This window comes from Zootoca vivipara, chromosome 7 (assembly GCF_963506605.1).
Source record: "Zootoca vivipara chromosome 7, rZooViv1.1, whole genome shotgun sequence".
Classification (NCBI taxonomy): domain Eukaryota; kingdom Metazoa; phylum Chordata; class Lepidosauria; order Squamata; family Lacertidae; genus Zootoca; species Zootoca vivipara.
Window position 1 is genome coordinate 87025269 of NC_083282.1, and position 14286 is coordinate 87039554.

At 43.5% G+C, this 14286-nt stretch overlaps 1 protein-coding gene across 2 annotated transcripts in view; it reads right to left on the reverse strand.

Annotated features, from left to right (window-relative positions):
• GATA5 (GATA binding protein 5) overlaps positions 1-14286 on the reverse strand; it is a 47568-nt gene that overhangs the window by 15053 nt on the left and 18229 nt on the right. For both annotated transcript variants that reach the window (XM_035122892.2, XM_035122891.2), the window contains exon 2: positions 9264-9934. In XM_035122892.2, coding sequence (XP_034978783.1) covers positions 9264-9798 — 535 coding nt within the window. In that variant the 5' untranslated portion in view covers positions 9799-9934. The remainder of the gene's footprint in view (positions 1-9263; positions 9935-14286) is intronic.

Below are 14286 nucleotides of genomic sequence, written 5' to 3' on the forward strand. Positions count from 1 at the left end.
GTTGTAAAAATAAATGATCGGGATGATGTTATTGTAAGATGATAAAAGGGGAGGCGGAGGAGATGGGGAGACTTCCCTGATTTCAATCAAGCGGTGCTGCTTGCTGACTGGTGGCGACAGGCAGACTGGACAAGACCTGGTGGAATGTCTTTGGCTGATGGAGAAGGTTGGGGGATACTGAGCCCTGGGTATCAATCACACCGACAGCTCAGAGCTGACAAATGACAGACTCCGGGTAGAGGTTCGGAGTCAGTTTTACAGCATTACGCCGGCCAAATACTGACCTCGTGGTAGGCAAGGACTCGAGAACTCTGCTCCGGTGGAGGGTCAGAGCTGAGCCTGCAGGCACACATATTTGCCCTATGCTTAGCTTTTAGGGCTGCAGAGTTTTAAAGGAGTCAGATCCATGTTAAATGCCAGCAAAGACTGGTTTCTCTTTAATTCCTTTCAGCAGATACACACCACAGCCAAATCAGGCGCAATAGTTTTAATAGTAAGGACCGACTTAGCTTGTCAGATGGGAGGGCAGCATCTCCTACGGTGTGCAGTAAGTGAAGTCTGTCTACCCCTTCCTGGCTTAGCCTCACTCTGGATTATTATTATTATTATTATTATTATTATTATTATTATTATTATTAGAAGTTTGCATGCTTGGAGAATGGTAACAATATTTGAGGGAAAGAGGACACTGCAATTTTCGGACCCTGCACCAACAATGCCTCACACGCACCTTAGCTAGATAGGCTTGCATCATAAGAGGATATAATTTAGAAGGTGCTCTTGACCAAATAAAAAGGGCAGATTCACAGCCGACCTCCATCAATGCACTTTCGGAGCTGTATGCCGCTGCAATGAATCAAGAGACCATTAAATAAAATAGAGATTGAATCTGATAATCATACTGGAGGTACACATTTTATCCAGGAGAAGGATAAATATAGGGAATATATAGATATGGGCTGCATCCAGGTAGTGCTTAATCATGGTGAGCTGTGCAATCCTATGCAAGGCAGAAGCAAGTCCTGCTATGTTTAATTTACTCCCATCTAAAAGAGTGAACGGTATGCAGGTGGCACTGTGGGTTAAACCACAGAGCCTAGGGCTTGCCGGTAAGAAGGTCGGCGGTTCGAATCCCCACAACGGGGTGAGCTCCCGTTGCTCGGTCCCAGCTCCTGCCGGCGGGGATTTGAACCGCCGACCTTCTGATCAGCAAGCCCTAGGCTCAGTGGTTTAACCACAGCACCACCTTAATCGATATAGAGACAGGTTAAAAATAATTAAAAGGGTTTCTTCTGCTATGTCTGAAGTTGAAGTAAGAGGAAGAACAAGCAAGTGGTAGGTCCTCTGTATTGGGAACACGGAGAAATGCTACTGGGTGACTGAGCAACACTGAGACTGAGGAGGAGAAAGCGGACAATTTAAGAAGGGTGTTGACAAGCTGGAAGGTGTGCAGAGGAGGGCAACCAAGGTGATCAAGGGTCTGGAAACTAAGCCTTATGAGGAGCGCTTGAAGAAGCTGGGTATCTTTAGCCTGGAAAAGAGGAGACATAGGCAGTCACATGGAAGAGGGAGCATGCTTGTCTTCTCCTGCTCTTGAGGGTAGGACTCAAACCAATGGCTTCAAGTTGCAAGAAAGGAGATTCCAACTAAACATTCGGGGAAAAAACTTTCTGCCAGTAAGAGCTGTTCAGCAGTGGAACAGACTCCAACGAGAGGTGAAGGACTCTCCTTCCTTGGAGGTTTTCAAGCAAAGGTTGGGTGGCTGCCTGTCATGGACACTGGTTTTGATTCCTGCAGTGCAGGGGGTTGGACTAGATGACCCTCAGGGTCCCTTCGAACTCTAATTCTGTGATCTATTCTTTACAGATGAAACAACAGGGACCACCTTTTTCCCCTCTATTCATTTTTAGTTACTGAAATAATGTTCAATTTATTTCGGTATTTATACACTTTATATAAAGCTTCAGTGATAAACCCTTCAGGCAATGAGCTCCCATTTCTATAGTGGCCATTGTTGTAAAGAGGATCTATTTAAAAGTCATTCAACAGGCAACTTCAAAGGAGAGCTGTTCCTATTTCTCTCACTAGAAGAAATGCCTTGTTTTAAAATAGGTCACCTACTACCTACATGGTTTTGTTTTAGCCCTTTCACTTTTGATACAGCAGCTTAAAAATTCATAGATCTGCTGCTCTGTTAAAGGGGTAGCTCCTCTGATATGTAGAGATATATTATATGTTAAAATAATCAAAGGAAATAATCCAGGGAAACAACCAGGAAGAATTTGATTTTCAGGTAAATACTGTTGTGTGCGGGGGGGGGGACCCAGGTGGCGCTGTGGGTTAAATCACTGAGCCTAGGGCTTGCTGATCAGAAGGTTGGAGGTTCGAATCCCTGTGACGGGGTGAGCTCCTGTTGCTTGGTCCCAGCTCCTGCGAACCTAGCAGTTCGAAAGCACGTCAAAATGCAAGTAGATAAATAGGTACCGCTACAGCGGGAAGGTAAACGGCATTTCCATGTGCTGCTCTGGTTCACCAGAAGCAGCTTTGTCATGCTGGCCAGATGAGCGTGCAACCCCAGAGTCGGTCACGACTGGACCTAATGGTCAGGGGTCCCTTTACCTTTTTTACCTTTACTGTTGTGTGCACATCTGCCCATACCAGAAAATAGAATACAGCCACCCTCAACTCATTCATGGGAAAGTTTTATTGAATACCACTGGTTTATTTCCAAGTAAAACATGGACCGGGCTTCATATCTAGACATTTAACTCTGGATTGAAATCAAGGGATATGTACTTAGCCAAGCCATTGTAAAGTAAAAAAAAAAAAAGAAGTATCAAGTTCACAAACTGAGAAAACAGTACTGAGTGCTTACTATTAAAAGAAACCAACCCTGCAGCTCATGGAATATTAAGAGCAAACAATGAAGGAGGAATAAGCAAGGCTTAAACAGTTTGTGAAAAAGGAGTTGCCTCAATGCTAATTTATTTCAGTGATGCACAGCATCGCTCCTTCCCAAGGATATTTACATGAATGCAAATTCAACTGATCCCTTCCACCATCAATACCTCTGCATACATTTCACATCACAGACCAACAGACCAGTCTTATTATATGTTTACTTCTGAACTTTCGCTGGGCTCAGTAGGGTTTACATCCTGATTAAGGGTGCAATCCTAAATGCACTGGAATGTAAGAACAACTGAAACAAGGATTTGCATTTTGAGTAAATGAACAGAGGACTGCCTGATTCTAGTCACTGAACTATAATTAGAAGGTACAATCATATATACACAGGGGGGAAATGTATTGATTTGATATGAAAATTATAAATATGCTTAAGAGTTGATATGACTTTTAATCTAATGTAGCACCCCTATCCAAAGACAGGTTATTTCTAATATCTAAATAATTTAGTTGATCACTTGTTTGATGGAGTTAATCTGTTACAGCTCAACAATTTCCGTAACACAATAAAATAAAACCATACACCCCAAACCTCAGTAGAAGTATGGCTGTACAAAATGATCAGTAGACAGAATTCTGTAACTTAAGATTGCAAAACTGCTACTACCGGTAACTTTTTCTATAAAAGAGTGTAAAATAGGCTGGGAAAGGAGATGCAAATGTGATGTGCAGTTTGATGCCATCCACAATACTTCATATTCCAGGTAGACACTATGGAAATCAACAGTCTTCAGTCATTTATTTCAATGGTCCTCCTCTAAGCATGACTTAGGAATACAATTCATACATGCAATGACTCTGATCTCTGCAAGCTCAGAAAAGAGAATAAGAAAGTGAAAAACTGGTGGTTATGTTTGAAAGGAGTTCTTAACGACATGCTCCTTTGCAATTTAATATATTGATTTAAACAACTGAGAAAATTCCAAATGTAAGTAGCAGGAAGGGGAAAGACATGCCATTTTGATACTGATGGAAGTGTAAAGGGACCCAACTTTTTGTTATTGTTGTTACAACGTGAAAATCCCTTGCAAGTTGAAAATGTTGCATTTTTCCACTTTCACATCCAGAATTATTTCACACATCGTCCTGGACTCTTCTGTTGAAGATCAGCTTAGAATTTAAGGAAATTATGTACAAAATAGTACATAGAATTTCAGCCTACTAGCGCCACAGAATTAAGTAACACGTTCAACTTTCTTCTTATGTACTTATTCAAAAGTAAATTCCACTTTTAGGGAATTTGTGTTCAGGGATCTACTCCCAGATCACCTTGGCACAGGATTAACAGTCTTATTGCCTACTAAACACCCATATTATTATTCTGTAAATCCTAAACTGCAAGTCTGAACCTCCATACATTTTGGGGGGTGTAGATTAATACTGCAAAAAATTAAATTTATTTCAAAGTTTAAAAATTCCAGTGGTTTAATTAAGGCTGCAGTCTTCTGATCACTTACTTGAGAGTAAATCCCATTGAAGACAGTGGGATTTCCGAATAAAAATGCACACGACCTGTCTAAACTACAGGTTGCAACTCCTAAATATAGAAACAATGCCTTTTGGAAAATCCAAGAGAATTTCCTGCTATGCTAGGGAGACCTGGTTGGGTGGGTTTTGCAAAATCCAGCTGAACTGAAAGGGCAGCGGTGAAGTCACATCGCAAAGGGCTCTTTGCTTGCTTCTTTTATTCGAATGAGACAATAATTCCAACGATGAAAAGCAGGAGAAAGGCAGTGTTTAGAATGGCGTTCCCCGGTGAGGCGGGTGGGATTTGGGTCCCAACCCCCAAATCTTACTCTCGAAGCCTTTCCGTTCACTCTGGCGGTGGGACTCAAGGTTAAAGCACTTTTTCTTCTTTTAAGAGTCGAGGACTAATTCTGCTTTGTTCTTGGGATAAAGATAAAGGGCGGAAAAAAGCAGAGACAGGGCCATCCAACCAAGATAACAAAAGATTAAGTCGTCTTTCAAAAGGACTCAAAAGGGACTTCGGAACGTAAAGCCCAAATGAAGGGACAGTTGCAGGAACCAGATCGAGGCGGGTTTTATTAGCCAAGCGCCTGCTTAAGAAAGTGCGTTTGATTGAGATTCTGTTCTGTTGCTGTTTTGTTTTTGTTTTTGAAAAAAAAAAAAACCCAGTGTGAACCCAAAGCGAAGCGAAGCGGCTTTGATGGTCCTGTAGCTGGGCGATTTTGAGCGGGTGTTGATGGATGGTGCCACGGCGCACGCAGCCGGGGAGGGCGAGAGATTTGTTTGGGCGAAGGCGAATTAGGAGCCTTGGAGTCTGTTCAGATCTCAACTCATTTACCCCAATAAATTACTTTTAAAAGGCGAAACGGCTGTAAATCTGCTCACCTCATTTAAACACCAAACAGCGTCACCTCTGAAAGCTGCACAACATGGATATTGTGGAGGGAGGCAGATTACTCCGGGCGCCCAAAACCACCGCTGTTATTTCTGACTCCACGGGGGAAGTGTAACCAACCCCGTGGCTCTTTCATAGCGTATATGTGACTATAGAAAGGCTATTCACCAAGGCAGCTTTTGGAAGGGCACAACAACAAAAAATATCTTTTCCCCTTCTGAAGTTTTGCAAGGAAGGGTTTGGGAAGAGAGAAAGGGATTTTGGAAGCAACGAATCCCGGCAGAATTGAGGGCTGGTTGTGGAATGGAATGCAAGAATCCTCTGCCTGCTTAATTAGGAGCAAGCCTAACTGAATTCAGCGGATTTACAGTCAAGTAAACTTGCATAGGAGACCAGGCTATATGGCATCAAGGTACAGATATAAAAGTTATTGCATGTGTATTGGAGACTAGCCCATTTTCCGTTGGATTGTCAATCTTCCCTTGTCAGTCACCATTCTTCTAACTTTAAGCATTAATCCAATTCAGTAGAAACACCCACCAATTTAAAACTGGAATTCAGACCCCTGTTTTGAAATGATTCTTTTAAAAGTGACAGATAAAATCTCAGGGAATTGGATTTTAAGTCAAATGTCCAAAGAACAGAAGAGGGGAAGTTTTCAGCACTGCAGATTAAAAATAGGACCTTCATTTGAAGAGTGCCACCTCTTTCTTTTTTATGTTAACAGGTGACAGCTAACAAGAAATGTTATCAGAAAGTCAAAATCCTCACCCAGCACCACGTTACTACAACTACAACCCTTCCAAAATATTCCCAGGAGAAAGCTCAATTGCCTCCCAGCCCAATGGGACAATATGCTATTATCCTAAAATATGCTGCAATGGCATATAAAATAGCTGATAGCATAGTGCTAGTCCCCCTGCTAAATCAAGACTTCCCCATTCCATTCTGAAACGTAGGTAAAAATCCCCTACTGATGGTAATGGATTGAAAACTCACTGCAGTGCAGTTGTTCATTCAAAAGAAATAGAGCACACTTTCACACACCCACACAGACCCAAATCCATGTGCAAAGCAAAGCAAGGCCAAAGCTTCATATAGATGAGCATTTGACCCCAGAATTCATTCCCATTTGCGCTGCTCTTGATGGGGGTAAAGATCTAAGGGCAATATGCTGATGAGGCACAGGGAACACTCCATCCCTAGTTCATATTTCGAAGTCATGAATTCAGACGCAGACTTAGGCACAAGTGCCCTGCATGCAAATCAGCGCCAGCTTGCTTCCAAATGAACAGTGGCTTCAGGCTAGACCAGTGGTGTGCAGTGAAACTTTTCGCAGGGGAACAGTTAGGCCAGGGGCACCAGCTTGCGGGGGGCGATGGGGGGGGGAGTCACACACGCCAGGCCTCTGACAAGATGCTGCAGCCCTCCTGCCTCCTTCCCAAAGCCAGGAAGGTGTAGGGAGAGCTCTTGGATCCTGTTGGAGCATCATGCCTCCCTCCCTGAGCCAGGCAGAATCTTCCCAGGCTTTGGGAAGGAGGCACCAGGCTTTGATACTTTAATTTACCAGGAACATTTAGAGGACTAGTCTAGTCCCCATAGTCCACTTGACTGCACACCACTGGGCTAGATCCTGCACTTTCAGTCTCATGTCAGCCCCATTGCTATCTGCATTCGTAGAAATATTTCTGAAGTGCTGTGAATATTTGATGCAATGTAGTGCGACAATACAGAGCATTGCCATCAAAGCCTTTTCTCCCTCTTGGAGGCAGTTTTATACATTAACACCACCCACCCACCCACCTCATAGAAAGGCACTTTGCCTAGGAAACAGCATAACAAATGTAACATCACAGAGCAATTGCACACTGAGCAAAATGCACATAGGTTTACGAATATATTGAAAGCTACTGCCAACCGAAACATATCCAGCACACAAGCGCTTACTGAGAGACAAGCAGATGAATTCATTGCCTGGAACAATCTACATTGCTCCTTCCCATATAGGGCATGAAAAATATCCTAGTGTTTTTCTCAAGCTCCTTTGTATCTGAGCACTAACTACATTTGATCAGGCACATCTTCTAAACCAACGGGTTCCTGTATATTGCCTGTCTGCAGCCACACCAAGTACAGAATTTGACTTCCAAAGCCATGTCCCATGCACACAGAACCCCAGAAATAGTTCTTACCATTTCCAAGCCAAGGCAGCATTTGCTGGAGATTCTTGAATGCTAGGGTGTGGGGACGATTTGTCTTGGCCAAAGTTTTCATTCTTCTAATATTCCATAGTTGCTACATCTCATCCCTCTCTCCAGTGCCCCCCCATTTACAACACTACCTCTAGCAGATTATTCTATAAAAGGAGACTTAGTATTTTTAAAATGAATGATGTAGTTATGTATGCACCCACATAAAACAAAACAAAAAATCCAGGACAAACTTTCCAGCCAATTTCAAACCAGTTTAAGGACACCAAGAGAGCCATCAATCTGGTTCAGCTTTCCGTTTTCAACAGTGTTGACTCAAATGCCTTCTTGCCTTGTGGTGGGCTTTCCAGATGAGCCAAGGGTAGCCATCATAGCCAATGTCACTCAGACACATCTTGGAAGCAGCTTCTTCTTACATAATCCCCCTTTCACACACCTATAATTTCCAGCGGACCTTAGAGGAGAACCAATTACGAATCAACTAGCTACTGGTTTCAGTACAGCCTTAAAGCACCCTTAGGCCATGGGTGGTGAATTTTTGTCCCTCTGGATGTTGCTGGACTCCAGCTCCCATCATCCCTCACCCTCTGGCCATGCTGGCTGGGGCTGATGGGAGTTTGAGTCCGAAAAGTTCTAGAGGACCATAGCTTCCCCATCCCTGCCTTTGACTACATGCACTTTTTGACTCAAAGTGGATTTACAGAATTTTCCAGGTTCTGGAACTGGGGTGGGTTTGCATATGACAAATTAAGACCAGAGACAGATTGTAGGTCAAACACTCAACATAGTCCTTGTTTGCATAGAATGCCAGGTCAAGCCATGGCTTAGCATGAACAAGCAAACATGCAGGCTTCTGGAGAGGAGACAGTGGCTGTTTTGATCTTCCAGTCATTCTGCTGCTGCATCAAGCAAAACCATGGTTTGGCTTAGCTGCATGTTGCCCAAACCCAAGCTTGTGGTTTAACACTCCCAGACAAACCATAAAGACAGATTTGGGTTACAGCTCATGGTTTATCAGAAGTGAGGTAAACCACAACCCTGGGATTGGATGATGCGCTGAGCCAAACCATGGCTTCAGTCAGTGCAAGGCAGAAGCAGAAGAGCCCGAGGAGAAGCAAAACAACTCTGGGAGCCTGTGTGTTTCCTCATTCATGTTATTATGCCACCATTCAGCTTCATGCTATGTGTGAACCGGGCCATAGACCGCACACTTCTTTAACATTCATTGACAGGTTTTGCAGACTTTCATGGTGCTTTTTAAACTACTGTTTTAATGATGATGTCTGGACAAAATAAATTAGTGATAAAGCCTCCATCAGAATGCCCTCAGGTCTTAAAAAAGTGTCCCACCCAGAATCAAAAGGCGCTCAATAGCAGAGAACCAATGGCTTCTGAGAGTTGGACTGGGTCTCTTCATGGGTATAGCCAGGATTTATGTTGTTGGGGGGGGGAGGACACCCACCTGTTAACATCCTCTGTCTGGCTCTGTCCAGCAGATTCGGAATGAAATGTCTCAACAACCATTGTTTTAAATTACTTTCTTTTGACCCCAAGTGCTCAGAAAAACCTGTCATGTTTTTTTCTATAACTTCTACTTTTAGTTAAGTATCTTTACTTATTTACTTGATTTAGGGGCCCAGCTGTTCCCCTTGCCCCCTAGCTATGCCCATGAGTCTCTTCCAAGTCCACAATTCTATTACCGTAGTGGGAGATATGCTACATACCAAATGTGGGTCTCCGGCCAGGCAAGCCCCCCTGTCGCGTCTGAAGGCTGTGCAAGACGCTGCTCTCGAAGTGCCCTGCAGTCCAAGATGGCGGCATCTCCGCAGAGCTGACGTAAGCCCCGGGATAAGGGCTGGAGTAGGACCCGTTGACCGAGCGCACCAGTGAATTGCCATACTGGTCGCGTCCCCCGGTGCCCAGCAACAAGGGGCTCTGGTAGCCTGCTTCTCGTCCGGCACCACTACCGCCAGGGGGGCTGTGGGAGTAGGAGAACCCCGGCGGTGCGTGAGGGCTGCTGGCATTGAAGTGCGAGGCCTCGGCGCTGGCCGGCTGCGCCCATCCTGGGTGGCTGCTCAGGGGGTGGCCCTGGTGGGCAGGTTCACAGCTCTGCAGGTAAGGCAGGCTCTGGAGCATGGAAGGCATCCGGCTGGTGGGAACGTAGACGGCAGGGCTGGCTGGCGAGTGCAGGAAGTTGCTGGAGTCATGGGAGTATGCCGATTGGCCAGGGTTGGGGGCAAGAGTTAAGCTCTGGTACATTTTGTATCCTTCAAGGCAGGAGCAGCACAGCTGGTGGGGCACAAACAAGGCAGTTGGACGGCAAGGGCCGGAGGTTTGACATGAAGAACTTGGCTAATCCTCCCACACAGCTACAACTGAAGCAGCTTTCAGGCACCTGGAAAACAGGGAAGAGGATAAATAAGGAGATGCTTTTGAGTCCTGTATCTTGGCTCCTTCTGGCAAATGACAAGTTGCTTCTTTTGCTCATCTGTCAGTTACATAAAATAAATTATTCAAAACATTCACTCTAGGGTAACATCCAGCTGTTCTACTATCTGCTAAGCAATATTTACCCAATCTTCAGACCCAAATGTCTCAAATTCATTCATTTTCCTTTGCACATAAGAAGTCCAAAATGGGTTCTCTAATTATTATTATTATTAGTAAATGTGAAGAATGATTTTTCTCTAATCAAGCGTATCAATTTTGCTTCCTGTAGCTTCCATCCCTGCCCAAGAAAACTTAGCAAGAGTGGTTTGAACATCACAGCAAAGGTGGGAAAGGAAAACTGGAGCTCACAGCATTTGAAATTTGGAGTAAAACGTCTCCTAAAAAAACTTACTTAACTGGAGATTAATTTTTTTGTATCAATGACTTGAAAAGGGCTGGTAAAAATAAAGAGGCATTTACATATCCTAGCCTATTGTCATTTTTATTTTATTTTATTTTGCCTGTTCTCTTACTAGGTCAGGGTAGCAAACATGCAGGTACCCCATTGCTGTTGCCATTTTTAAATTATGAAATGTACAACTTCAGTGTTCAGCAAGGGCAGCATAAAGTTAAGAAAATATAAGCTATATAATTAAGGGGAAAGATAAGGTCTTTACAATACCCCTGTGAGGTAGGTTAGGTTCAGAGGGTGAGAGGCTTAGGTCACCTAGAGAGCTTTATTGCTAAGGGCAAAGAGATGGAGAACTCTGTGCTGGACACCAGCCAGCCAGTTCTGAAGTGGTTGAAGCACTTTTTGCAATCAGAAGCCAGAGGAGAGACATTTGCACCTCACTGATGCCCCCCCCCATTCATGTATATTTGGAAGTAAGGCCCACAGAGTTCCAAAAGGCTTGCTCCCAAGAAAGCCTGCAAAGGATTGCATCCTCAGATCTGGTGCAGCTCACAAGCCACTAAAATCAAACTCATGTAGATTCCAGTTATCCCTATATTACACACCCCCAGTGTATAATCAACATGATGGTGACTTCAATTTATTTATGCCTACCCAGCACAATCCCACTGAGCCCCATTGGGTAATGTTGCAATGAATGAGTTGAGGATTACAGCCTGCATCTGAGGTCTGACAGATGCAAAGAGAAATGGAACAATTGGCTATTTTTAAAAAAGTATTTTGAAAACAATACAAGAATGCATTGTTTGTACCCTAACAGCAAATTCTTTTGCGAGGCTACATGGAATTGAGATCCACCCTTGTCAGTGGTGCTTATCCCCTAGCAAGTGTGCATTGCAGCCTCCAAGCACACTTCCCGACAGGGCCTTACACAGGGAGCAAGTGGCAGTGAGCTCAAGCCTACTCATTTTGAAGTAGTCCTATCACCTTTGTAAGAACAGCCTCCTGGATCCAGGCCACTGGCCCTTATCGTCCAACATCCTGTTCTCACAGTGGCCAACCAGATGCCTATGGAAAGCCCAAAAGCAGGACCCAAGTGCCACAGCAGTTGGATTACTCTAGAAGTAGTAGCTGGATCCACTTTGAGATGCTCCATAGGAAGTGACTGGTAAACGAAATATTACTGAGTTGCAGCTACTACAAGCAGATGCATTGGAGAGTCTTGTGGCATCTTAAAGGCTAACAAATTTACTGTGACATAAACTTTCGAGCACAGGGGATCCACTTCCTATGCCATTCGCTATATTCAGAAGTTGTGAATTGAAGCGTAACAGCCTTCCGACTTCAAGTGATTTTGTTTTGCGGAGGCAGAAATATAATTTATGAACAAAAAGTCACATGGAACCCATTTGAGGCTCAAGAATGACACTGTTAACCAGATGGAATATCCTCTTCAGCTACGAGTGAATTGATCCATCTATTATGAATTAACCAAGGGCGTCATCCAGATAAGGTTCCTCCTTGCCACCTAGCTGAAAAGCTAATCTCTTACAAATACTTCTGGTGAGTATGGAGAACACATTTGCATGAAATGTGCCCAATTAAAATTATTAAGTGTAAGCAGTGGTGCTCTTGGGTGTGTGTGTGTAGTTACTATTAATGATAATTAATTAATTTTTATAACTCCTCCCAAAGGAGCTCAGTTTACCATCTGTTAGGAATGCAAAGGATTACAGCCCCTTATATATATACACACAAGATTGAAAGCTTCAGAATAAGAAAGAGAAATACTTGGCACACAAATAACATGTGGCATTCACACCCAGAAGATGTTGTGATGGCCACCAACTTTGGGGAAATATATATATAAAACTAAAATGCAATGAGTGCTTGAGGGACACCAGGAATCCATTCAGAAGAAGTTGCTATTGGAAGGCCAGGTTCCAGGAAGGAACAAGGAGAGACATCAAGACAAGGACCATCCAGCTGGCCACGGTCAAACACAGAACAGACTTTTGGCCTCATTTGGCTGTCCTTATTAGGCAAGTGGATTGTGTGTTAACTGATGCCCCAGGCTCCAAGTTCATTTACACCCCGGTCCCAAAAGCGCTGTCAGGGTTGAGTTTCATCGGCCCTGATGGATAATGAAGCCCGTTTAGAACCACATTGCCCGGTTGTGGTGAATGCACTGCACCAATATAAATGCCAGCCAGAAATAGGATACTTTCTGTGCACTGAACTACATCCAAAAGCTCAGCCTATAATATTTAGACAGAAGGCTAGCAGCTTAACAGAACACACTGCAACACAGTCGTTCTTAACTGAGTTTGGAATTGGGCTAAGTACTAACTATTAATCCTGCGTGCTCCCAGTATCCACAGTAGATTTTGTCCTAATCATCACATACACGTGTAAATAAGTCCCACTTCTTTGAAAAGAACCAGGTTCCAGGTAAGTGGATGTAGAATTTTTGTCCTCAAAGGGGTTATAAACTGGCGTCAAAGTATGCCATCATAGATGTAGTAACAAATTGCATTTAAAAAAGAAATATTAGTAATACTACTGCTGCTAATACTATTTGCAGATTTTTTTATTTTTAATTGTTTTTATTAAGGATTTTCTTGGGTTATGATTTCTATGCCAGTCTACTCAGAAGCCGGGCCTAAATTCAATTAGTTGCCCTCCATTTGCTTGAACTGCAGTCTGTGTTCCATGCCATTTACAAGGAAATAAGTCGTGCCTAATTTGGTGAGCCATTTTTGCAAAGGATTGGACCCAGAACTTTGGAAGGAAACCCCAATCTAGGGGTTCATAGTTCTTGGAACACTCTTGAATTATTTATCCTCTCTCCCCCTGCCCATAATGGTTTGGATAATTCGGATCTGTGAAAGCTCTCCCCCAAAATACACTACTATCCAATAGCCACTTGCCACCCTAATGAAAATTTAGGGGGGGGGGGAACCAAAAGCACTAAATCCACTTCCCCTAGAAGGTGGCATTAAAATATAGACTTCTAAAGCAACCCCAAAACCTCATCCCACATATAAAAGCAACACTCTGCTCGAACACTTTAGAGAGCTGGCGATGAATTAAGAGTGCTGGACTAGGAATTGCCCGAGGTAAGGGTGGACTGTGTTCAAATTCCACTCAGCCAAAAAGCTACTTGAGTGACCTTGGAAATGGGTGCTTAACCTATGGTTCTTTTTAAAGTTTCAAAAAGTAAATAAAGAAATAAAGTAGCTGAAAGGGTGAGGAGGTGAAGAAACGCAGAATAAGTACAGCCCTCTGAATGTTTACACGGAAGCAAAATAACTCAGCTCTTGTAAAAAGAAAGAAAGAAAGAAAATAGAAAAAAATGCATGAAATGAAAATAGTAGTAATCCTTTTGAAGAGTTCAGTAGGAAATCCAGATCTCTGATCCATCACATATTCAAAAAATATCTAGGAAGCCCCTGATGCCCTGCAAATTAACATTGCAGTTGGAGGGCATCAGTGTTTTAATTTCACTAAAACAATTTTATGCAATACAAAATAGCAGCAATCTTTCTGACGTCGTTAGCGGGTTTTGGCTCCTGAAACACAGGAACCAAAGCAGGACGCGTTACTTCCGAAGGCCGACTTAAACCTACACCTGTAACATTTTACTCCAAAGTAAGCTTCTGGTCTCAGGAAGCTGGTCAACTTTACTCTGTGGCTGCGATCTCGGCCGCGGTCCCATTCACTCGGAAGTAAAGGCTGTCGCTGAAATTAAATGGGATTTGCAGTGTGCCAACCTCGCTTTCAGAGGATCTCTAGAACAGACTGGAGTTTATTTCCAACGAGCTTTAGGATCGGTAACCAATTTCGCTACTCTACGCAGCTTTCCTTGCGGAAACAAGAGTTCCCCATACATCTTTCGAGGATTA